This window comes from Buteo buteo, chromosome 16, assembly GCF_964188355.1.
Source record: "Buteo buteo chromosome 16, bButBut1.hap1.1, whole genome shotgun sequence".
In the NCBI taxonomy this organism is placed as follows: Eukaryota; Metazoa; Chordata; class Aves; order Accipitriformes; family Accipitridae; genus Buteo; species Buteo buteo.
The window spans coordinates 3,720,811-3,746,831 of record NC_134186.1 but is presented as its reverse complement, the minus strand read 5'-3'; the positions used below and the strand labels follow the sequence as shown (position 1 = coordinate 3,746,831).

General features: G+C 46.1%; 2 protein-coding genes across 5 annotated transcripts in view; one reads left to right on the top strand and one right to left on the bottom strand.

Annotated features, from left to right (window-relative positions):
* The first annotated feature begins 3,459 nt into the window (after positions 1–3,459).
* STPG1 (sperm tail PG-rich repeat containing 1) lies at positions 3,460–10,539 on the top strand. Its single transcript, XM_075048651.1, has 6 exons — positions 3,460–3,613; positions 3,780–3,881; positions 4,651–4,756; positions 8,765–8,855; positions 9,052–9,109; positions 10,372–10,539. Exons 1-6 carry the CDS (start codon positions 3,548–3,550, stop codon positions 10,537–10,539), a joined length of 591 nt encoding a protein of 196 aa, XP_074904752.1. The 5' UTR covers positions 3,460–3,547.
* Positions 10,540–16,410: 5,871 nt separating this feature from the next.
* Positions 16,411–26,021, bottom strand: part of GRHL3 (grainyhead like transcription factor 3) — a 32,038-nt gene continuing 22,427 nt past the window's right edge. For all 4 annotated transcript variants that reach the window (XM_075047430.1, XM_075047431.1, XM_075047433.1 and 1 more), the window contains 7 exons: positions 25,362–25,440; positions 24,826–24,959; positions 23,948–23,982; positions 23,137–23,225; positions 22,907–22,992; positions 21,693–21,757; positions 16,411–17,301 (listed from right to left, as the gene is read on the bottom strand). In XM_075047430.1, coding sequence (XP_074903531.1) covers positions 17,187–17,301; positions 21,693–21,757; positions 22,907–22,992; positions 23,137–23,225; positions 23,948–23,982; positions 24,826–24,959; positions 25,362–25,440 — 603 coding nt within the window. In that variant the 3' untranslated portion in view covers positions 16,411–17,186. The remainder of the gene's footprint in view (positions 17,302–21,692; positions 21,758–22,906; positions 22,993–23,136; positions 23,226–23,947; positions 23,983–24,825; positions 24,960–25,361; positions 25,441–26,021) is intronic.

Below are 26,021 nucleotides of genomic sequence, written 5' to 3'. Positions count from 1 at the left end.
TTGGCATCTTCTCTTTCTTCTCCTTCCTTTGATCTCTTCCTACTTGCTTGTCTCTCCCATCTCAGTGATATCAGGAGTGTATTATCTCAGGATTGAATAACAGCAATCAAGGACGTAAAGGACAAAAGATGAGGGAAAATGATCAAGGTAGAGGAGTTGCTTAAATACCTTCTATAGGCGCCATCAGTCTGTCTGGTCAGCTTCCAGGAGTTCCAGATGACCTGATGCTAAGTTCTGACTAAAAGAGAAGAGGCAGAGTCTTAAGGTAGCTTCACAAAGCACTCCCTTCTCTTTGAGAATTTCCTGCTTGAAGGGCAGAGTGGGCAGGAAGCCAAACCACAAGCTACACAAGGGCTTGGCTGATTCTTTCTTAAGCTTCATCCCTAGAGAAAAGTTGCTGCACCAGGTAGGGGAGGGGAAGCATTAGATCCATTAACGCTAGACCATTTGGGGGTTGCTGACTTAGTTTCCTCCACCAAAAGCAGTTGACTGTGTCCTCCTCAGCACAAGCCATTTTGGAGCACATTCCTTTAGCAGGGTAGTCAGGCATAAATGCTGGTACATGAAGTTTACCCACTTGTAATTTAGGCAATGTAAAGAGCCTATTTGCTTCTTACTACCTGACCTAGAATACCTAACAGGTGAGTTGACCCACTTTTGTAAGTCTGCCAGTTTACCAATGTCTTCACACACCCCTGTGGGTACCAGAACACTGGAGTTTGCAAGGTATTTCTGATGGACTTACCTTGCAGCACAGTGCCCCCTTATACTACCAGAATACGATTCGAAGGGCACAGAGGTGTGCAGTCACTTTAGCAGGAGGTAGATTTCCAAGGGCGTGTAGATATCTAATCTCCAATTACTTTCAACAACACTGAGGTGATGATGGTCATGCCAAACCCAGAGCTGGATGCATCGGATGGGAGAAAGGCTTGGTAGCTGTTTCCCTTACACGTGCTATCCTGGAAGGCACTAATCAAGAACGTGCTGCCAGAGTAGTAACTCCCCTTTATGGGGCAGGGCTGAGCATGGGACTCCATCCAAGCCTCAGCAGGCTGGTCAGCAGGAGCAGCCAAGCCTGGGCAACACCAGGGAATGGAGCTTGCAGATGCAGTTTTTTATCAGCTGCTTTGGAAACCTGCTGCAATTTTAATAGCCAGTTCTAGCAAATTGGACCAGTTTTGCTTTCCTCAGCATAACCCTCTTGTCCACGGAGCACAGGGTGGAGAACCTCAAGCACATGGCAGGGCTTCCACATGACAGGGCCACATGGAGATGCAAGCCGAAGACCAGGGCAGTGCAGTGTCTGTTCTGCTTCTAGTTCTGGGGGTTGATAAAAAATAGCTCAGGATCCCTGCCTCCTCCATGTGGACAAGCCCTCAGACCACATCTTCAGAAATCTCCTCCTGTAGGTTTGGCATCCTAGGAGTATCACACAGGGGCTGAACTGAAACATAGTGTAAGTCAGAGCAGCTCTGGTGAAATTCCCAGGGTTGCATCACATACCTCAAATTTTGGTTTGTCCTGAAGCATTTTTCTACAAAGAAAAATACGTGAAAAAGATTATTTGTGACTATATCTGCTTTATAACTCAGGTGGCATTTTTTTGAGGAAGGCCAAATCCGCAAGGATTATGTGTGCACATAACAAGAACTGGAGACCTTGGATCTGATTCCTTGCAATGCTCTTCCAGTTTTAATGGAAGTGACACATATTTGGGTTTTATTATTTTTAGCACTGTAGTAGCTCTATTACACTTGTCCATGCATGTAGCAAGAAACAGCTCAGCTGCAGTGGAAAAACAGACTGGTGAAGTGATTTGCCCATGATCTCACTGTAAATCAACAGCATCTTCTCCAGTAGACAACTCTGCCTGCCCACTCCCATCTATTCTTCCCTTTAGTCTGCTCTTTTGCAAGACCAAGCAGAGCAAGGGCCTCCCTTCTTCTCCCTGCCGTTTCTGGTTGTTTCTTAAGGGGGAGCGAGTCATTCCAGGATTGCTGCTACTGTATGGCCATCAGCACAGGTCCTGTCTAGATGGTGGTTTTTAATCAACCATACACTCGTCCTATGCAGGCTTCCATTTCCCCACTTTCAACCTTGCATCTTTCCTGCTCCTTCTTGATCCTGCAAAAACAGTCTACACTGTCAAATCCCTTCATTCAGCCTCATGTCATTGCATGAGTGGAATAATGCCCAAACTACTTTCTTTTCTCCTCTCAACTGCACATTGCCTTGCTCTTCAATCCCATGCATCCTAGTGTCTTTCCCTCACTGTTATGCACCCATTTTGGGGGGCGGGGGGGGGGGGGGGCATCTGATTACTGTCAGAATCCAACTCTGAAGTCATCAGAACAGGAACTAAGTCGCTTCCAGGCACTTCCAGAATATTTTCCATTAGTAAGTGGCAGACAAAACAATTAAAGAAGTTCACATAATGGTAGAATGCTCTTAAAGATCAGGAACTTCAGCTCTTTCCATCCTACATAGTGGAATAATTTCACATTTATGTTAGTACAAAGCTATTTCTTTCATCTTGTATGGTCCCAGACCTTCCAAGTCCCACTTTTTTTTCTGGGATTGGCAGAAGTAGGGCATGCTACCAAGGGCATTCAGCACTTCATGGGGCCATGTCTGAAAAGCTGGAGGTATTGTGTACAACACAGGCGGGTTCTGATTTATTTGCCTCTATAAATAGAATCCCACCCAGTCCTCTTTTTGAAAAGCCCGGAAAGAGAACAGTCAGGAAAGGTGTGGTGACTGCAAATAATGCATTCTGCCCACATACTGAATTAATTAAGTCCCACTCAGATGTTACAGGTGAGATTTTAGATTTGCTGTGGCTCCCAGTCTATACAAATTGCCATGTAGACAGTAGAGAAATTTGATCTTCCCTATACTCAGAAATATTCAGTTTTCCATGCAACAGGAGACTTGCATTAAAAGATTATAATTTTGAAACTAGGAAGACATCTACCTCAATGCACAATTACAATTTGGGAGTGCAAGTGATGACTTGGACAATGGTACAGGAAATACAATAATACCATCATTTATGCTGCTGGTACACCTTCAGCTGGAATGTTATGTTTAGTTCTGGCCACCCTGACTCTGAAAAAAGGTTACGGCAGAAATAGACTCAATTTAGAAATAAGAGATATGATCATTAGAGTCCCAGTAAAGAATGAAAACACTGAAGATGTTTAATTTAGAGAGAAGGCAAATAAGATGGATTGAAATGTATTTGAGATAGTTAAGAAAAATGAAATAGTGAGCTTCTCCCATATTATATAAAACAGAAGGATATCAGCATAAACTTAAAAACCAATAAATTTAAACTTGAAAGAAAGAAGTAATTGTACAAACCATGTTCACTCTCCATTTGTAAACTGGGATAGTAATTTACCATGAAAGCTGTTTGGAGCAACAGATATACAAATTAAAAAAATAATTAATAGTAGTTTATTTGTGGAACTCACAGCCATAAGGGCCAGTAAGACCAATTGTAAACAAGGTTTAAAAGTTGTTTAGATACATATGGACACATATGGACTGTATGGACCATTGCTCTGCTCCAGCATCACTGTTCTCAGAGTTGTTCCTGAAAGAATCGGTATGTTTTGGTCTACGCTCAGAAAGATGAAGACCAGGGATGTACTGGGGAAAGGAGCTGTCCCATTGGTATCGGTGTGAGCCTGGGCCTGTGTCTCATTGCGTTTGCCCCAGGAGAGAGGTAACTAATGCAGCTTGGTCCACACGTGTGATATTTCTCTTGCTAGAATGAAACCCCAGGCCCAGGATTCTATAGTGTCACTCATCAGTCTGCAGAGATCAACGGCACCTCATTGTCAAAGAAAGGAACCGCATACTTCCCTGCACTGGTAAGAGGAAGTATTTTATTTCAGACTGATTTCCAAAGCTGCTAAAGTCACCTAGTGCCTTTGTATTGACTTCAGTGGACTATGGATCTGGTCTTTAACTGACTCTGTTGACTATGTCTGCGATAACTATTTAGGGTTGTATTGGGGATTTTTCTAAAATCCAGCCAAGAGGGAAAATGATTTCTCATTGTCAGACAGTTATAATTAAGGTGGAAGTCCAACAGCTCTTCTAAGCTGCTTTTTCATATGCTCTTATCTTTTAAATTTCTACTGGGGCTGAAATTTCCTTTGCTCAGTCTCACCCAGAGGTGGTCCTTTTTAATTTTGCATGAACCTTTTCAAGCAAAATTGGCAAAGCTGTTGTTAAGTTACTAAGGTGTAAAGAAGGATACACACACACACACTCACTCTGTGGACTCATTTAGAATATTGTACTAAGCTATCTGAAATTTGTAGCTAAAGTGAATAATTTTGAGCATCTGTTCTCTCTAACAAAAGATGTAAAGGTTGTCTTTAAGGTTTCTTTTGCAAGCTGATGAGAATCTCCACCCCAAAAAAGAAGAAATCAATGCAACTTGGTACCTGAAAAAGTCACCCTCACCCCTATTTCATCTCATAGAACTTGCGGCCATCAGTTCTGTGTAGCAGTTTCTGCTGTTTTTAAAATGCAAAAGGTGATCTGTCCTTAAAAATTAGATTTGGTAAATTCCAGGCCACAGTTACTTCCCAGCTCAGCTACTGACAGTTTCCTTGCTCCCTCTGTTTCCAGGTTCCATGCACTGCATGCAAGAAAATCTCCAACTATCCAGCTGCGAACGCCTACAAGATCCTGTCATGTTTTCAGCCCAAGCAAGACTTCAGCAAGGAAAACCCAAGCATGTTTCAACACCCCATTGCTAGGTAGACTGAGAAAATCCCCACTCCAGCACACAATCAATGCTATGTAAGTAGATTTGCCAGGGAGGACAAGGACGGGGGCGCGTCACAGCTAATGTATAATGTTTGTGAAGTGATGTTTGATGTTCCAGAAGACACTAGAACCAGCTGTAACCTACCTAGTTTGGGTGCAGCTCTCAGGGTAGCTGCAAGACCCCAGACCTTTGCACCAGGTACTTATTCTGTGCCTGATGATTTTGAGGTCTGTGCCACTGTGGGCAGTTTGACACCAGTATCTAAACAAACGAGCATGAAGCTAGGTCAGGTATTTCTGCATGATCTGCTGTCTTACCTCTGATTGTGCTGCAGATGTACCGCGTGCTGTTGCGAACCTTGAGCACACATCGGGCAATAACTCTTCAATACCAAGGGAGCAAGAACACATCCCTGACACTGGGACGGCAGCAACCCGTGTCCTTGCCACATCCACCAGCTTTGATACTGAAAGACCCCAGAGCATCCCGTGAGTTTTCATCCCAGAAATCTGACCTGCGTTGGTTGGTTACAGGGAACTTCTGCCAAGAAGCTCAAGGCAGGTGAACGTTACGTCTTTAACAGGTGCTGGGTTTTGAGGTTCAACCTCAGAGCTGGGAATCAGGTCTGTGTACGTACAACTGATGTAATTGACTGTGCCCTTCCACTTGCCATGGAGCTGTGCCAGTTTATATCAGCGAAGGACCTAGCCTTCAGGTTCAGTTCCTGAACCTCCTGCTGATTCACCCTTGTGTAAGTCACTTAACTGTTCTGTGCCTGATGCTCCCCACCCATGCCACGGTGACCAGGCTTCACTGGGGTGTTGTAAGCTTTAGTCCACAGGAATTCAGAACATTTTGAGATACGGAAGATACTAACAAAACACAAAGTGTTATTAACAATTATCAGATAGTTTATAATAATATATGCAGTGCTAATGGACTTTTCTGTCCCTTCAATGGTGTCTTGCTATAACTGTGATTACTTTTGGATTGTTTTGTTATTCTTTAGAGAGAGTTTTTGTCTTTTTCTGCACAACATGTCAGCATTGCAGCCATTTCCTAGTGAGCTGTCCCCTTCTAAACTGCACTTTAATGCAAAATACATCCACTTTGTGGTGAGGCAGAGCACGTTGACTCTTTATAATATTTGATGACTTTGCATAGCTGTTTAAGACAGAATGAAGATGACACAATTTAATAAGCTTAATAAGCTGCCACTCATCAGCTGAGACATCTTAACTGGCTGCATGCATGTTCCTGAAGCAATTCATGCTTTTATAGTAATTTGATACAGTTTAAACATCAGCAAAGGTGTTTTAAACAAACATGTCTTACCTCACAATTTAGGTGTGCAAAGAGCACACGTACAGAGTTACCGAGACTCAGCTGACATGGGGTAATCATGTTTGCTCACACAACCTATACGCTAAGACTGTGAACTTTCTTATAATGACTCACTCCGACTGAGTATCTGCCCCAGCATGTTCTAAGTTGATTAAACTAGTTTGCAGGCCATAATTATTTTCTATATCATACTATAATGGATTCGCATCATATTATTTTTAACATTGTAAGAATTTGCTTCTGGGAACGGCCTTCTTGAATTAATCACTGACTCATGATTTACTGTAGGAGATAATATCTAACCTACAAGAAGCAGAACAGGAAACTATCTATTTAAAAGATGGCAGTGTCTGATAATTTATGACTATAGACAAAGAGACATCTGAGAAGAAAAAGGTGGACAGATCCTGCAGTCTTTACGTGGTCACTGCTCTCACTCAGGCAAAAAGGAACTTTTGTCTAGTAACTGGATGATCTGCTTTTCAGACATTGACAGCTGAAAATTGACAAATATTGGAGGAAAAAACAGAGTGAGAAACAAGAAAACAGTGTCCCAAGCTGTCCTTAAAGCCGTCTTCAGCTCTGGGACCAAACCCTGTCTTAAAATAAAGCCAGTTAAACATCATGACATTGTAGGCATTTCACCAGCTTACTATAGGAAACATACAAAAAAACCAGGGAAAAAGCATCAGGCTTTTTGGGTTTGAATCTTAATGCAGGTGTCATCTTGCTACCTCCCCACTCTTGTGCGTGAACTGGACTCTTCCACTTACATCATTGAATTAGCCTGGACCATTAGATGTTTTCTCTAACTATAGCCTGATTAGAAAAAGTCAATTTCAGCAGCCAACAATAAAAAGCTTTAAATCCCAGACCATGTTCCAGGAGGTAAGGCTTCATCCTGGGAATCTGAAGAATCTTTCCTTTGTCCCATTTCACCAGTGATCTATTCTGTGTTTTGGGGTAACTCATACAGCCTTTGGCACCGGAGGTTTTTTGACTCTGTAAGGAGAGCAATTCTCACTTTGAGTGTGAGGCTTCTTAGGAGCTGTGGATGAAATGTGTTTCTATATATAATTTGTCAAAGAGCTGCTGTGCGCACCAGGGCAGTGACTGCAGCAGGTAGCTGAGCACTCCAGAAGAGCAGCATGACCTGCTTTCCCAGGGACTTTTGGCACCTCTGTCCAAGTTAATTAGCTCGGGGACCGCTAGCAGCATGACAACAGAGCTGCACACTGAGCTTGGTGCAAGCTGCAGGAGGGCACAAACGCTCCAGCAGTTATCTGCAGGCTTGAACGAACTGAAATACAGATTCTTCAAGACATCCTTAGCTCAAAACCATCAGCCCACCCTGCAGTCCCAGCAGCAACAGCCGCAGAAACATCTCCTTTTCTCTGTAGTGCTTTCCAGAGGCTGCCACGCAGATGCTCCTTTGGTGTCTTGGCAGCACCACCTCAAATTCTGTGCTCAGTTGGTGACTTGAACAAAAATGGACACTTAGAGCTGACATTGGAGAAGTCTAGAGACAGCAGCTAAACACACAAAGCCACATTTTCTGCAAGAGTTTCAAGTCCTTGGCGTCTGTGTAAATGCAACCTTTACATGCTGGGCAGTCACAAAGAGACCTACCTACAATTGGTAAACACTCCCAGATTTTGGCCCTAATACTGCCTACAGCTGTATCATTAGAATCACTCACAATGGAGACAACTGGATTTTAAATGTGGGTTTTCCTTTGTTGGTAATTACCCACAGGTAAAGTCAATTCAAAGACATTCACAAGCCCTTTTTCTTTTTCTGAAACAGACCTCTATGGATTTCTGCAAGCAAAGCAACTACGTTTCTGGCCAGACAGTGTTTATGTCCAAAACCACAAGAGGATTAAATTTGGAAAAATTTGGAAAACGGCCTTCTCCATGTACAAGAGCCTTGAACTGGGAGGAAAGACGTTGCTGGTGATTTTGGTTCTGATCATCCAGGGTGCAGAGCACCATCGCACACAAATTCAGGTTGCTCAGAGCTTCTTAAGGCATGTTCAATTTAAACAGGTGTCAGGACACTAGTTAGTCTCCCTTCGAAAAGCTCTGGGTAGGTCCCTTTGAACCTCTGCTGAGACAACAATCCAGAAACCATCCTGACAGTTTTGAGTAGCTGTAAGGAATCGCTAGAACGCCCCACAACTCAGTGTAAATGCCAGAGGCTTCAGGAGAAGCCACATTAGTGCATAATGTACCAAGCTCCACAGTACTCGAGCTGCAAAAGAAGTCTGCTCCTGGCCCATTGCCTGGTGAGGTTTGAGACCTGGAGTGTGAAGGCACATAGCTTTGTAGCTTATCTTACAAGTTATACCACATGCGAGTTCTCCTCCCGTTTGTTTGATTCTTTAAAATTGCTAATACCTGCGTTTGTTTCTATGCTCAGGACAAAGTTTAGTGTTGCCTTATCAGTGTCCCTCGAAATAAGCTCTGCCCAGGACAGCACTTTTTAAATCCAGAAGTGATTTCCCCACACAGTCCTGTTATACCGGTTCTTTTTCCTTCTATTACATTCACTGACTGATGCACTCTCCTCAGTGCCACTGTTGCGGCCTTGTTTGGTATTTACATCCCTTTCCTGTTTGTCTTGTAGGTCACTACGACATCAACAATTCCCTCATCAAGGTGTCTCCCAAGGGTATAACATCCTGCTTCAAGTCAAAGACCTCCCGCCTAACAAGGATGTACGGATTTACTCCAGAGCCTGCAACCTAACAGCCACATAAACCGACCAAGGAAGCAAAGAAAACTCCTTTTAGGTAAGTCCAGCCTTCAAGACATGCCACTTTTATGGGACATATGAGAATATGTCAGACAGCAGAGTGATCCCACAGCGTCCCACTATACCACCTGGTCCAATGGGGCCAGTTATTGCCACAGGTTTACAGGAACTGGCTCAGAGGTGGAAGTGTTACAGTGCGCTGCCTTGAAGGGGAGTGTGGGTTGATAACACCCCAGAGCAGTGTATCAGAGGTACCTTTATCAGATGATCTCTCAGACATTTACAAACAGTAATTAAACACTGCACCACCCTTATGATGTAGGGGTAATTTCTTATCCCTGTCGTACAGAGCAAGAAGCCAGAGCACACATGACCTGGAAAAAGATCCTTCATATCCCAGGCAGAGGCTTTAGGCATTAGGCTGTGTTTCTTTTGGATGTGCCTAGACCCAGGCCCCAGAGGAACACACTGGGCAAAAAGAGTCAAATCTGGGAACCGCTGGGCGGCAATGGTGAGGGATGCTCGTGGCTGCACAGCATCTCAAGGAACCTGGGCATTTCCTCAGCCCCTGCTAAGGCTGGGAATTAGCGCTGGAAAGAGGCTTGTAAAAGTCTCAAGTACTTCCTTCAAGCCAGAACTGCCATTCCCTTGTATTCCATCCTACCACTTGTTTAAAAGAGATTAAAAGGCATGAAAGGAAACTCCCTCCTCCCAAGCCCTTCTCCCCCTTGCTGTCCTTATGAGAAGGCAAATAAATCTGCCTATCAGCAAATTGTTCAAGTAAATTTATTGTCACCATGCAGTGACGTTGCCTGGCCTAAGATTAAGATCAACAATAAATTCCTGACCGTGGAAAAGAATGAGAACATGAGAAAGCCCACGGCTCTCCTTACCCAACAGGTGTATCTTTACTACATCTCTCAGCAGTTGTATCTTATAACAGGGGTTTTGTAAAAAGAGTGGGAAGCTGTAGGCTGGGAGGGAAGCAATGCCAAGTGGCATTTGATAAGGACAGAAGGCTAGAGGAAAGGGCAAATTAAATACGAGGAGAGAAGATCACCAGTCTGTATTATCAGAAGACACAAAAACACTCCACACCCAACTGCTGGGGTTAGAGCCTGCTCCCTCTCCTGTTTCAGTCAGTGGGAGAAAATGGGAGGAACTCCCAGTTGGAGTCATTTGGCATCGCTGTCTTGGTTTCAGCACTATCTTGCTTTGCAGTAGCTGGGCAGCCAGGTCTCTACAGAGGCTGGACCACTGGCAAGTCTTTCTATTTTACAATAAACAAAGCGGACTGTTTATGGCATTGCAATTGGACCCTTTCTTCCCCCAGATCATTTCCCAAAGATTTTGGCTTAGAAGGGTAAAGTATCCACCTCCCCAGGGCACTTAACAGAAACCACAGCTTTTATTTCCAGACATAAAACCCCATCAGTGTGGGACAAGTTCCTCAAATCTCTTTTTCTCCTGGCGGGCAGGAATTCTGCTTGACTCTCTCTGCTCCAGCCATCCCACCTTGTAAAGATCCTCCTTCGCCTGGGCCCGGGCAATACAACCCTGTGGATTACAAAGGGTCTCCAAAGCAGGACTGCTCAAAGCAGACTGCATTTGTCTCAACCACAGGGCGATGGACAGAGCGCGGATAACAGGAAGCGTTCCCTGGGCCAGGTAAAAATAAGAATTGTTCTGAAGTACTTCTCACTACTACAGATAGCAAAACACAAATGTGACCAAACAGCGCTATTGCCCACTCAACAGGAAAAAAAATGAAGCACAGAAATTAGGAGAGCTCACCCACAAAGGCACGTGGACACCTGAAGACACACACCATTTCCGAGAGGCACTTAGCTCAGTAGCACACGGCATGTAGGACCTTTTGTGAATGGGGGACAGTAGATTTATGATGACCACCAAGTGTCTAAATCCTTATAAAATCAGAGCATAGCATCTCCTGACACCTTCAGATGGTCCAATGTCATCCAAAGGGCCACACAGCAGCAATGTGGCAGAAGCAGCACTAGAGTCCTGACTACCAGCTCTTTGTCCAACTCGCTGGTCCGTATTTTACAATATTATTTTTAAAGGCAAGATTGAAAAAAGCATGTTTGCAATGTAAAGGCCATTAAAGCATCACTGACTGTCGGTGCATTCGACAAACAGGTTCTGTGAGTTCTGGTGCATGTGTCAAACTATCACATAATTCTCGCTGTTGGTACAACAGACTTTTCACCTGCAATATTTTTCTATTTGATTGGAAGAGAGGAGCACTTTCAGGGAGAGAGTGTGAGGGGGAAGGCCTGCCTGCTTACGGTAGAGAGAGCCTCCGTGCCCCAGCTGGAGAGCCGTGTTACAGAGCCCCTCAGCAGGGTCTCCTTGGTTTTATATCCCTCTGGCTGTCCTGTCCTCCATCAGCTTCACTAGAGCTTTCCTGACATAAAGCTGAGTAAAATGGGAGAAGAAACACATCCCGCAGCTTGTCATCAGGAAATGCCTGGGGAAGTGGGAGGAGGGACCCACCCTCAGTGAGGAATGGGTTAAACAGCCTGACTTACGGTGACATGTCACCAGTCCCTCCAGCCATGACCAGTGGGCAGCTGCCCATCTCCTGCAGGCAGTGGTCACAGCTGGAGTCGTTCCTCAGCAGGAAAGGGACAACTTGCACAAGAAACAGTGCTGAATTCTGACCCCGACATTAGCACCGATAAGAGAGAGGCGGATGCAGGGACAAATCCTGCTGCATCTCCTTGTGTTGAGCAGTTCTTGACTGTGTGGATACAGAACTCGTCATGGGGTGGAGGTAGAGCTCAGCTCAGCCTGGGCGGATCGTGTCCCTCAGCACCCATTGGCTAATTGTTGCCAGGCTCAAGTAACATTATTTTTTTTCAGTTAGTCAGACTCATATTTCTTGCCCTGTTTATTTCTTCTCAGATTCTTAAGTCCTTCTGGGACGTTACTACAGGGTTGAAAAAGCAGACAATAGCAATACTGCTATTCTTTCTAGCGTTTGAACTTACCCAGCTACAGATTTTGTACCAGCCACAGACAGCGAGAGAACACGCTGGTGCCATTAGTCTCTCCAGAGCCCTCGCGGCAGCACAAGTGGGGTAATGGGCTTTTCTGGAGCCACGTCCGGATCATATCCCAGACTTGCAACGTACTGCGTCAACATGCCAACTCCCCGAGAGCTGTTCTGCTGACTAAGCTAGGACGAGAGCCCCAGCCAACGTAAATCAGTCGGTTTCAGTTAAAGGAACAGAGCTAGGCCAGTTTATTCATGCTGAAGATCTGACCCACAGTTGTTAAGAATGGTTACCAAATTCATTAAAAAGGAGGGGAATGGGCTAGAAAAAACCTGCAGATGGTGGAGAAATGCCCTCTTTCATTTTCATCAGTCTTTTACACCAGTTTGATTAGAAACCCATGCAATACCATGTCAGTGCATGAAGGGGACACCATCACCACAGACACAGCCATCCATGTAGTCTTTGCTTTGTTACTAGAAAAACCCCACATCTCCTTTCCACTCTAGCCTGAAAAGAGGGGAAGAAAATTCCACTAGATCAAAACGCCCAGTCATGAGATTAGACGTGGCTTGAGCCCTTTGCCCACAAGAACATGTAATACGTAGAGAACCGTTCTGTGCTATGCCACAAAAGGCAGAACTACAGGGAGGCAAAACACTTCACAATTAAATCAGTCAGTGGCTGATACAAAGCAGCAGCTTTATTAAAGGCTGGTTATTCAGCAGTTGTTAATGCCTGGGCTGTTTGGAGGCAGGGGCTCAGCGTTTCCAGAAACTCTGGGTAATCCCTTGCCCGGGAGTCACAGTCAAATGTACGTTCAAGACAACCCTCGACATACTAAAGCTAAACCGACGTCTATGCAAACCAAACGTTAGCGCTAAACTCTAATGCTATGGCCAAAGACACCTTCCAGCTGAAGATACCAGGACATTCACACAGGCTGAGGGTTTTAGTACCCACCTCACCGATCACAAATTTAGTTCTACAATCCAAGGAACCACCAAGGAATTCAGTGAGAAAGCAGAGTGGAGGGGACCCTCACTGACTTCATTTCCATACTGCAAAACAGATGCAGACAGAGTTTCATTTTCCTGTCGTTAATCCTCTCCGATACCCAACACAGCACCAGGGCATCTCCAAACACAACGTGTGGGTGTCCTAACAAAACACAGGATGCTGTTTTTCCCTTTATAGCAACACAGAACCACACCACACACCGAGATCCTCAGCTGCTTGGTTGATGATGCAAGGAATGAATAAGCATGAATAAAGACATAGAAACTGGGTGTTATTTGTAGAAGTGAAGAGCAGAGCCTTCCACCCAGCACTGGGGATACCAGAGCTCTTGCACAACTCAGCTCACATGCTGCTATGTCTCTCTTTTTTTATGCAGCTCTGTCATTGCAGGCGCTTATTTGCCCAGAGCACTCGGGAAGTATTCCTTCATCTACAGCTACGGTAGAAAGTGGCTCCCGGCGCTGTGAGCAGCAGAACCCGGACACCACAGCAGGGTCCCTCAAACAGGACTTCTGTCAAACTCTGCAAAGCACACACTAACAGTAAGCAGTCCTGTCCTCAGCCTGCCGTGGTTGGCTCACTGATAGCTCAGCAGCTAATTAGCGGTACTTGGTACTGTATATTGGAAAATGATCATTAGCTAAAGTTGATTTGACAGCTACCAGTTTTGTAGATGTTGAATAATTACTACAATTGATGGGCACTGCAAAAAACTCCTCTTAGTGTTTTCATCTGATAAACCAAAGAGAAAATAGATGCTGGAGACTGACCATGCCCACAGGAGTTGTTAACCTGGGGGGGGAATCCTTTCTTATCAGGGTTGAAATACGGGATAAGGGCAGTGCGGGCAAATCCTGCACCTCTGCCGCTTGCTCGCCCAGAGGACGGACACTTGGGTTTGCCATGCAGCGTCAGGCCTTGGCGCAGCTGAAGCACGATGCCTGCGCGGAACACGCGTCAAACCTCTGCGGTGTGCGTGTGCCCAGACACCCTCCGCCGCACGCCCACCAGGTACGTTTGACGAGCCAGTTGACTTGAGCGTTTCTGACTCGAGTCGGCACAAACCAGCTGCCGACTGTCCAGAGCAGACACCGCTCCAGAGGAAGCTGTTCCCATTTGTCAGCGCGAGCCCTTTGCAAAACACAAGCGGGTTCATACTTTCACACGACCTTTGTTGGCTCAGAGGTGAATCGCCTTCATCACTCGTATCTTAATCTTCAAAAGGAACTGGTGGGCTCCGGGCAAAGAGTCAAGAATGCTTTCACATATTTGGGAGCTCTGCTTTACGCAACCTCTACAGCAACTCGCCTTTGCTGGAAGGGATGAACGATACTGAGCCAGTCAGCAAAACACCCACCCTCGGCAGGGGTGGCAGGGGGCGGTGACTGTGTCTGCTCTTACACTGGCATGAATCAACCAGCATTTCCCTGCACACAGCGGAGTTACCGTGATTTAAAACCTGACAAAGTCAAGATTACCCAGAACCTGCACAAGAATCAGCACCTGGTTCTGTCTCTAGTCCATGAACAGAAAACAGGGGGGGCCGTGTAGACACGCATAGCTCCAGCCAGGGCAAAACTTGGAAAACCTTGCAAAACTTAGGATGGGTTCGTAGCCAGTGTGAAACGGACCACCGTAAAATCCAGCAAAATCCATCATTGTTCTGCTGGGAACCTAAAGTTACAATGCAAGATGATTTTTGCTGTTGTAAATTAGGACTAATGCCACTAGAGTCAATGGAGTTAGACTTGTGTAATTGAGAAGAGAATCAGTCAGGTAGTGCTGTGCTTACACTGGTAGGAAGTTAGCCCCAAGATCAGACTTTTAGAGCAACTAATTGAGGGATAAGAGGTCGCCAAAAGCCCATAACACTGCACACACAAAAATCCCCACAGTTGCCTGCAGCCCTCCCAAATCTGTCCCACACGGCAAAGCGAGCCGCCTTCGCTACCAGGGGTTTCCCCACAAGCTCCAGCCTCTGCCAGGGCAATGGCAGCTCCTTGGGGAGAGCACTAGCACCGTCCAGAAACCTAGAGCGAGACATTGGGATACTCCCAGCTCCGTCCATCTGCTGCTTGTACCAATTCCTTGTGTTCAGGCCTCTCCAATGGTGTGGAAGACACGGTGCTTCCCCTGAACCCCCTTGTCTCTAAGGGGGCTGGGTTCATCTCCCACAGGCAGCGGGAAATCTCTGTTCTTACCTTAGCAGTTAGCGCTTGTCCACATGGTCAGGCAGGATCGGTTCACCCTCCCCAGGAGCAGCCCAGTGCTGGCCGGGTGCCCTGTGCCTGGAGTCCTGCTGCAAAGCTCTCCCTGAGAAGAGCAGAGCCCCTGCACCCACCTGATGCATCAGGGCGACGAGGGGACCTGTAGGTTTTGCAGCCATCAATGCTAAGCGTTGGGGGATTCCTGTGTGCCTGTTCTTAACTGGAGCTGAAATTCTGCTATAGCGAGACCGTAGGCACGGCCTTGCAGAACTAACACTGAATCAGAGAAATCCTGCTGAAGAAGGATTTTATGATATGAAGGAGTGCAGAGAGCTGGGAGAGATCTTCAAGGGTTGATAAGCCTTCAAACTTATCCAAGCCTCATTTTAGAGGCTCTCCTCATCACGATAACACTTAAGTAATCCAAAATCCCCCAGCCTGATGTGTTTCAACATTTCAAAACCCCTTTCCCAGTGGGAGTAGAGCTGCTCTCTCTTCCCCAGTCATGAGACTCAGGTGCATCTCCCCTCGACATGGCCAGGAAAAGCAGAGGATGAAGGGGAAGGAGGAGGAAAGTCCCCGGTTTTCACTGGTCAGAGGATTAATTTGAAAATAGAGTGCTCCCCTTGGTATTTTTTTACCTAAATGGGAAGCAGCTGCAGATAATTTTAGCACAGGGGTGAAGGATTGGTGGTTGAGAGATAGCAGCTGTGAGGAGTTTAAACAGCCAGCGCAGCAGTGGAAGGAGGTACACAGCTGGCCATCTGGTAACACCGTCTCACCAAAAAGATAGAGGTGGAGCTGCTCCTCCTATGAGCAGAGGTAAAACAGGGCATTTCTTTTTCACTTGCTGAAAATTTCACCAAATCCGTGTAACGTAATGCCTCCATCAAAGGGATGTGCCTAGAACTGCTCAGTAACCACCCGCCCGCAGCGCCGTGACGGCACGTCTGCAGCAGCCGGCACAGAACCGGGAGGGAGAGCCCAGCGTGCAGGAGGGGAGGGTTTAGGAGGAGTCTGGGTGCTGATCTGCGTGCGCAGGTGGAAACAGGAGCTGCAGATGTGAGCAGCTCGGCAGCGCTTGCCGTCTCTCACGCCTTCATGGAGAGACAGTTCAGATGGACAAACTCCTCACGCTGTTAAACAGCGTGCGGTGCAAAACCAACCTTGCGTCCTTTCTGTGCCTCTGAGGTCACCTCCCTGCCCTGGCTCCTGCCCGGCCCTTCCCAACTCCAACCTCCAGAGCTGGGTGAAAACAGTTCACTTTCCGTCTTTGAACCTTTATTACTATGGAGTATCTAAAACAACAAAACCAACAACACAGTTACAAAAGGAGTTCACGGAGAAATGTGAAGCAGCCTGTGTTTGAAATGCTCTGTGTCACCGTACTGAGTCAAATATAAAACGATGCATATTTATACATATATAAAATATAAAAGGAACAATACATCAGAAATGTATAAACAAGGGCTATGGAGGCCTTCGTGGTATTTACACTCAGATATGGCAGGGTGTGGGGCATGGGAGCAGGCAGTGTCCGTTCAACAGTGAGTTTTAAATGCGTCTGTGAAAGTCTCTGTGGAGAGAAAGAAGCTCAGAGCTGGGCTCAGCCCTGCTGGAAATGGTTTGAAGGTTGTGCATGACTGATGGTTTGGGAGAAAGCCAAAGCCTAGGGTTGGATCAGTCACGGGCCAAGGCAAACAGCGAGCAGAGGCAGTCCCCTGCCTCTGCCCAGGCTCTGACAGCCATGTTAGCGTAGCTGCGCATTCCCAGCGGTGAAACAGGAGGTCAGGCCCATCGCCAGAAGGGAATAAAATAAAATAAAATAAAAAATAATAATAATAAACTCAACAGAGAGAAGTTCCATGTTCACATCGATAACAGATCTTCCAAGCAGTCTCCGGCCCGGCACTGTGAGGCCGAGGCCCTCCCCAGAGGCAGTGTATTCAAGTAAAGGCAACGAGTCGAGGCACTAGGCTGAGTTCTGTTGGGTCAAACTTGCCGGCTTTGAGAGAAGTAGTCCCATTAAGTGCTGCCTGCGGCTCTTTATAGTTCCTTGAGGATGATCTGGAACTTGTCCTCTGCCTCCACCATGTCCAGGAGAAAGGCCATGTGGTTGCTGTAGTGCTGGATGATGTTGTTGTCCATGTTCACCAGGATCCTACAGGAGAGGGAGAACGGCTGGGTCAGATGCGGCACATTGAAAGGTTTGCAGAGCAGCTTAGTTAGGAGGGCTGGACGTTACTGCACACTCAGGATTCCCAGTCAGAACTGGGAATAACATCACTGACAAAGCCTCGTGGCATGGGGGTGGCCCTCTCTGAAATGTCTCCGCACAAAATTCCCATTAAAAATTGCCTTTACTGCCCTGTTATTATCAGCATAATGTTATCACAGCTGTGCTCCTTGATGCCTGCCAGCTGGGCGGGTTGGCTGCTGCCAGGCTGCGCCAGGAGTCATAGCCCTGAGCAGGCACAAGAAGGCACTGCAGCGTCCACCTTACCCAATTTGAGGGGCTCAGCCATGATTAATTAATTAAAGCCACGATACAACACAAAGGAACATCCTGCAGAGCTTTTCGCAATTCTACCCTCGACATGCCTAGGCCCAGTGTTTGCTACACAGGCAAATTAATCTGGATTATGGCAGGGTGTGAATTTAGAGCAGAATTGCTCACTCCTCGCTTCTCGCCTGGGTGCTTTTAGGGGTGCGTTATTCTGAACAAGCTGAGACTGCTGTGGGAGTAGATGGAAGTGGTTTGGAATAGGACGCCTTTCTCCTATCCAGAACAACCTCCCATGCAGACGTGCCCTGAGCATTGCCTGGGAGCCCTTTCTGTGAGGAACACACACAGGCAGGCTGAGCGTACGCAGCCAGCTGGGCCAGCCGGTGGCAAATTCCTCCCCATGCTGAAGGGCACACCTCCAACCCTGCTGCAGATCACACAGCTTCTCTGACCTGGAATCAATTACATGGAGACACAGGGAGAAGGAAACGTTTCAACAGCTGATTTAAACCTGAGGCTGCAGTTCTGTGCCAGGCAAGAGCCCCTCATTATTGTAATGGAAGTAACGGGGCGGCTTTGCATCACCCCACTGTGTTCCCATAAATCAGATGTGAAATTTGTAACTGTTTGGAGGAAACAAAGAGAACAAATTATCTTTCTCTGCAGAAAGCACATCCCCTCCAGGTTCCTGCTGGGGTCATTAATGGGGCAATAGCATTAATTGTGCAATGTTCCACAAGCCAAGATTAAAAACAAGAAAAAGAAAAGGCTGAGCGTCTAACAAATCTAACAGTTTAACAAGCACCAACATGGGGCCCTGGTGTCCCTCCGGGGAATGCCTTGGAGGTCAGTGCAGCCACACTGGGTTGCAGCGACTGGCTCCTACCCGTTTGATCACAGCACGTACAGGCAGGCTCATCAGAGTCCTGGCCCAGCGTGCCCAAATTTCAGAGGCGAAGGTGGGAGCTCTGTCCTCGCGTCCAGTCTGTTCTGGTGTCAGCTTTGACCCATGGCCCAACACTGCGCTGCCTTTCGGCAGGGCACAAAACACTTTACCAACAGGCTATTAAATCTGTCACGGCACAGTCGGAGAAGGGCATCCCACACAGCTCAGGGGGAGCCTGAGACACGGGGTCTGACACCGTCCAGGGGTCTTCCCTGTGAATCATAACCATCACAGCTGCATCTCACCTCCTGGCACCAGACACCTGGGGGCAAGGGGCCGAGGCCCCCACACCCCTGATCCCGGGGAGTCTGGCCTCCGACCCGTGCCCCCAGAGAGACAGTGTGGATGCCCAAGGGTGGGTTGTCACAAAAAGCCTTGCAACAGAGCTGCTCCAATTATCTCTGGCTCTCTCAGTGCTGGAAGCCAGAGAAGTCACCTGTGCCTCTTGCTACCATGCTTCCATCTGATTTCTCAACCACAAAAGATTCAAGGGAGTGTTGATTAGGAATTCGAGCCCTGTATTGTTTTTCTAGACTAAACCTCACCAAGATACGAAATTACTTATTACTGCTCTTGAGTCACCCTGAGACTAAGTTCATCTGAATGAGCTCATCACACTAAGGTGGCCCATGGCTGATAGTAGGTCCTCACCTGCTGTAAATCCAGGTAGTACCACTGAGCTTCACTAGTTTACACCAGATGAAGATCTGACCCTCAAGCTGTAATTACCAAGAGAGGATTGTTTAGGGTGGAGCAACAGGATAAAATTATTCAAAGGAAAATTAAATCTGGGGGAGCAGGAAAGAGTGTCTGACGCTGCCATCTAGTAGACTGGAGAAAATCTTGTATGTCCCCCACACTTCAGCAATAACCTATAGCATCAGTCATGTTATGCTTTCATTAAACTAGGTGTCAATTTTATTTTTTTTAAATCTAATTTTCAGGTGTTGCCTTTTCTTTTCGTTAGATACCTCTTTGCTCCTCCATTTTGGGGAAGAGGTGGAAAGGACATCTGCCTGTTTTCTGTCCCAATCATTATTAAACAACATTCACTACTTATCAGATCAAGTAATGAACAAAACCAAAGCAAAACAAAGTATAGGTGGCCTCTCCCCTGAAGCAGTGCCATTTCCTGGTCCACCTGCAAACTCATCAGCGCTGGGATCTCTCTTGCGGCGCAGATGCTCACAGTCAGCTGGTTCAGAAAACGCCAGCCCAAGCTGGAGTTACCCGAGATGAGTTGTTGTCTGATGACAGTCTGATGACCTGTGATGGCCACATCACAAGCCACCACCACAGCTGACACACCTGAGTTTTGGCTCAGTCCTGAAGCCGTAATAATAAACTGACCACCCCTGTCCTTCAAAGTTGTTCTTCGAGATCAGACTTGAGGCACTCTGACCGAAGGTGTATGGGACAATCCCTCTCTTGAGGCCGCCAGTGTTGCTCTTTTTCTTTGGGGAGAAAATTTCCATTTCTGGGGCTAGTGGATGATCAGCATCTGACAGCACTGAGGGTCCCGAGTTCAGGAACAGGTGGAAGAGCCTCCTGACAAATTTGGATATCTCACTATGGCCCATCCATCATCTTAAAATTAGGATCCTATCTAAAAACCCTCCTAAAGGGGGAAAGGTTGCTCAATTGCGGATTTAGAGGTGAGGGGATTGTAACAACTTCCCAGTTCAGTGACACCACATCACAGCACGGAGGAGAAACCACTGCCTCTCCTCCTCTCACCTTTCAGCTGGCTCCAAGCCTCACTTTAGCTCTGCTCCCCTTGAAGCAAACAGGCTAAGGCCCATGGGGATCAAGTTATAGTGACACCAAATGAGTTGGAAGATCCCATCCAAGGAGCTCAAAGTCACCAGAAAGAAAATGCAGAAGCAGAGCTTTGGACTAACCCTCAGCTCCCAAGAACTCTGTTCCCTTGTTTTGCTACGCAGAGGACCTCTTTGGGGAGCCATGCTAGTGAGAACAGCAGGGCTGCATAACGCAGGACCTGTCATCAGCCTTGCTTTTCTGCCTGTCTCTCCCCATGCTCAAACTCTGGACCAGGGCCAGCAACAACAATGAGTTCATCTCCCAGGCAGTCACTGCTGCTTGCAAAGCCTGATTATATCTCGCTCGCTCTGCAAGAAGGGCTCTGGATTTAGCTTTATGAAAATAAGCTTGGGAGTTTATGAGTTGTTCCCTTTCCATCAGCTGAAGGGAGAACTTGCTGCCAGAGATGGGGTCAAGCCACAGGGAGTACATAGTCCAGAAGATGTTTCTGAAAGTAGTGCTTGGCTCCTCATCAAGACCATTGCCCTCCATGGAAGACTCAGCAGCTGGTCCTCAGCTCATGCAAACTAGCACCATTCCCTCTCAACCATGGAGGAGATCCACATGGATCGGTCACTAATAAACACGACGTTGAAACCACTTGAGAAGCCATTTCAGATTTACTGCAAACCTCACCTATCACCTCCTGTTGAGCTATGCCTGTCTCCCAGCAGCGCCTGACAAGTGTCTCAAGTGTCTGTACTGGGGCTGCACAAGAGCCACCAGTCCCCAGAAGGGTCTGATCCATCACCTCCCAAAGTGAGTGTGAAGTTTCCTATTGACGTCCCTGTCTGGGGATAGGAAGGCAAGGCTGGGAACAGACACTTCCCTTTCAGATCTCTCCTCTTCTCCACTGGGGCTCCCCATGCTCTTATTTAGCCCGTACAGTCTCTTTCTGAGCCCGGGACATTTAGGCACTTGGTTTGGAGAAGCAAACATTCATACCTGTCTGATGGCTGTAAGATAAGTTCTCCATAACCTCAGGCTTTTAGACTGAGACACAAAGGATCACCCATTAAACTACCCAAACAATTCCTCCTTCATCCAACTTCCTTTCCTTGGGAGACTTTACACTCCAAACAAATATAATACAAACAAGCATTATCCCAAATCTTTAAAGCCCAGAAAGATCTGAGTTTTATGTGCTCCAAATAGCACAGACCTCACATGGCTTTACTTTTTATTATCTTGTTAAAACGCTATTTCAGCCTATGGCAGGGTACCAAAGAGAGTGGGGTTTTAGAGACACGGCATAAAAGCAGATGAGAGATTAGCTTACCCTCTTTTGCATTTTTTGTAGACTTTATAAATGCTTTCTTCAGGAAGCCCATATTTTTCTGAAATCTGTGAGAGAAAACATGGCAATTCTTTGTACTTGTAAAATGAAATTCCTATGATAAAAATCAAAGATAACACTAAGCCAGGGGTATTCAGCAGCAAAGGATTCCCCCTCCCTTTTACTCAAGAAAAAAGGGCCGAAGCAATGATCTGAGCAGGACAATTTGAACATGTCTGTGTCCTGCAGTGGGCAGATGGGCAGGCTGCAGCTTGGCCTTGGTTCTCTTTCTGATGGCTACTGCCAGGCCAGAAACCTTGGGGAATAATCTTAATTTTCTTTCTCTCATTCCCTGGCCTGTTTGGGGCTTGATGCTCCAACCTGCTGGGCACAGAGCGCACTGAGCTTTTCCTTTGCAGATGCATCCAAAGGTGACAGAAGCTACAGAAAGTGTTTCTGTCTGCTGTGGATGCATCTGACTGCAGCTTTTGCTTAGGTTTTAGCTGATCGGCAAAGCTTTCCTGCAGACCTCTCCTAGGCAAGTACAGTTACCGTCTTAGGATGACAGGAGTTTTGTAACTTTTTCAGAAGCATTTTCTATAGAGGTTTTTGACTCTTTGTGGTGAGGGATGGGGGAGGGAGAAGATGGCAAAGAATCCTCTGTGCTGACATTTTTCAAACTCTCTATTTTTAAAAGTTTGTAAAACCAACAGAGCTTAAAGTGCAGCCATAAAGCTACCCCAAATCTAGGAGATTTATTGTTTGTTTCCTTCCCAGCAATCTCCAAAGAGAGGTGGGTTATCAGAGATGCTGCTGATAATCATCACAGAAATATGCCTGTGTGCTCCTCAAACACAACACAGGGAATTCCAGCATGAGGCCAGAATTTGCTTCAGATTGCACATCTACAGCCTTGAGAATGGAAAGGGTGTTTTACAATGGAAAATATGAATGTGTTGTCACAAGAGGAGACTTATATTATGATCTGAACAAAATATCTTGCCATAAGGTATGTTTTTCCCCGCTGCAGCACAACACACAGCCCATGCCAGGAGCTGTGCGCAGAATTCACCTGTTACTCACAATTTCCATTTCCATTCTCAAGAGAAAGCAGACATGCGATAAAAGCAGTCTTATATCCAGCTTCCTATATACCAAGTACCATTGCCCTTTATCTGCAGTTTGTTCATGTGCCACAGTGTTTTGATAACACTTACAGCTGTTCTGAGGCCCTGGAGATCTGGTGTCTTCAACATGAGAGCATCAAACACTTCCTCTGACTCCCTCCGCACATACAACAAGACTGAAAGAGATAAAGCACAGCACTGAATCAGGGCTCCTTGCAGCATGTTCTCAGAGTGATATGGCCTCATGTAATTCAAGATCCAAGGTTACTCAAATCAAATGAGACACTACATTGAAGAAGAGTTCTCATCCCAGGGATTACCTCTCTGAGGATCTTCTTCCTTGGTTTGCTTTGGAGGTATCGGGTCAAACTCATCTGTGAATGAGGCACCACTCCGTTTTAAGGGCAGCCTAAGCAAAAGGAATACAATACTCTCAAGAGGACAGAACAATAGCAGTGAACAAAACAATTCCAGCAATTGAACTTTTGCTTGAACAACCAATTACTCCAACAAACATCTAGCAATTAAATATCGGTTCTGTAATTACAGCAGCAGAGTGTCTACCAGAGCTGCAACACCCTGCCTAACACATACAGGGACATCAGTGAGTGCAGGCAGTGGTTTTGGTATCACATCATAAAAAAAAGCCTTTTGCACCTTCGTGTCATTGTTTCTTTATTGATATCACTAGACAGTAGATCAAGGCTAGGATAAATACCTGGTTCTCTCCACTCTAGACACACTACAAGTATGATTTCTACTTCATTCCAGTTTATTTTACAGCAGTATCTGCCTCCAGTTACCTGAACCCTTCCCTGATAGTTCTGTGATCTTTTTTTTACCCTCTTTCTAACATTGTCTCAATAAGAACAGCAAGACAGTCACGGACCTGACTCATGTTGGAGTGGCTCACTGATAAGGAAATAAATGCATCTGCGTTTCTGCATCTCTTGAGTCCACTCTAGGCCAAATTTTAGCACATATTTTGACACTCAAGGGCATCAAGGAGACACTGTGCTGTGTTATTTTGCACCTGTAGATACATACTGCCTGTGGATATCAAACAACAGTGACAAACCCAAAGAAATAGAGCAGCTGATGGATGGAAAATACAAACTGCTGCATCCTTACCTGTTTGCAGAGTTGGGAACAGCAGGAGGGATCACCTTGAAATGGAAAGGAAACATTGGTCTTTTAGTTTGCACAGTATCATGGTGTGTCAATGAAGCTGGGCGGGGAGGAAACATGATTTCCCTCCTCCCAGTCCATCATTTTTCCTATGCAATTAAACCCAAACATCTGTATGTGTTTCTTAGATTAAATGAAACCTGATATAAAGAACCTATCTAGATTCTCCTCCTCTAGCTAGACCCAAAAGCAGGTCAAATCTCATAACCTGCTTGGGATCAAGGACCAAATTTCTCAGTGAGTTCTCTGGTTGTAAACCAGATTCTTCTAGTCCCTGGTTTTGATGCTGAGACATCAGTACAGCAGCCACTGCAACAGGATGCTACAGTATTGTCACAGATGGCTTTTTCCCCTTTTTGACAACCTGAGACAGTTGTTTCTTGAGGGAATACTGATGACCTCTGAAGGAGGCTGGGTCTAGGTTTCCTCAGGCTCAAGGGGATTAGGAAGGGCAGAGGACAAGTGAGAGATGTCCCACACACAGAGGGACTGATATGGTTGCATTTTTCTACAGTCCCCTTTCTACTGATATTTTTCCTACCACTCCAGTCCTCTGTGGAAGCTGCAGATGATACATGTAAACCACAGGAATATCTGGCTGGAAGGAACCTGGAAAGGTTATCTTGCCCATCACTGTTGCATGACTATCTAGGCCACTCCTGACAGCTACGTCTTCAAGTTCACCACATTTCCACAGAAGAATTGTGGTTTGGTTTTGTTTTTTTACATAACACAAGTCATGTCTGGGGGACTGATCAGTTTGGAAATGATGGGGGTGACAGACAAGGGCAACAGGTTGGTTGTTTTTTGAAGGGACTTACCGTGCCACACCTCTGCAGGTTTGAAAAATGGACGTTGGGGATAAACAGGACTGGCTGGGTTTCGAGGTCAGTCTCTGGCCTCAGGAACGTGATTTCATTCCCTCTGAAGCCAGAGAGCAAACAGCCTTTCAGACCTACAGATGGAAAGTCCAGTTCATCTCAGTTCAGATGGCAGTTTAAGAGGCAACTACATGCAGAGAGGGAAAAGCAGCTGCCCAAGGTCTCCCAACAGAAATATTAGAAAAAGGACAGGACCCTGCAGAACCAGGTCTTCAGGGCTTGCCCAGTGCTGTCTCCCCTAGGGAAGGCTTCCTGCCAAGACCCCGAGACAATTCAGAAAGTTTGCTTAGTATTAATAAAGGGCATTGAGAGTCTTGGTAGGAGACCAGGCAAGGACCTGACTGACAAGCTATTTCTGAATGGTGCTGATTTCATTAGGTTTGGAAGTACCCAGGGCCAGATCTTGTGGAAGTTAACGGACAAGCCTACATAGATTTCAACACACTTTGGATCGGGTAACAAACACTAGCACTGACCGTTGTTATTGGAGTCCAGGCATTTTCCTTTCCTTCTGAACTGTTTCCTTTCATCATCCCGCATTTTCCTCTCTGCTCCCTGTGGGGATGATAAGCCAAAAATTAGGACATTGACAGTTCTAACATTGGCAAGAGAGGGTTTACTGGCCATCTCTGGAAGGTAAGCATGTTAAAACAAAGGCAGCCTTTATTAAAAAATGCTCATCTCGGAGACCTTCTATGGGCCTCCAGAAGTTTCTGATACTTATAAATTAAAAAATGAAAACAAAATTTTCTTTTAAAAAATGAAAAATGCAGAATAAAATAGCTGTGAGAAATTTTTCCATGCGAAGATATCCAAGGGTGTCCTGCCTCTAAGGAGATTCTTATTTCTTCTGCTACTTAAAAACTTGTCAAAATTAGAGAGTTTATTACAAGGCACAATCCCATGTGGGTCTGATACGGAAAAAATTTCTAAGGACTCTGTTCTACAAAGGCCTCAGCAGTGCAGACACATCCTGGCTGTCCTGTTTCACTCAGCTGAGGGGGCTAACCATCTCTGTTCCTCAGGCCTGACCTCTAGGCTGTTCTAAACTCTCACAATCTTTCTGTTTATTCTCCTGGAGTCACTGGCCACCAGTTTAAAATTCCTCTTGGACAACTTGGTGGAAAAGCAATGTT

What these genes read in the sequence shown, in the direction of transcription:
- STPG1 (XM_075048651.1), top strand. Translation starts at nt 3,548, where the DNA reads ATGGACTGTATGGACCATTGCTCTGCTCCAGCATCACTGTTCTCAGAG. An exon ending in CCGCATACTTCCCTGCACTG is followed by an intron (nt 3,882 to 4,650) that starts GTAAGAGGAAGT and finishes CTCTGTTTCCAG; the next exon opens with GTTCCATGCACTGCATGCAA. An exon ending in CTTCAGCAAGGAAAACCCAA is followed by an intron (nt 4,757 to 8,764) that starts GCATGTTTCAAC and finishes TTTGTCTTGTAG; the next exon opens with GTCACTACGACATCAACAAT.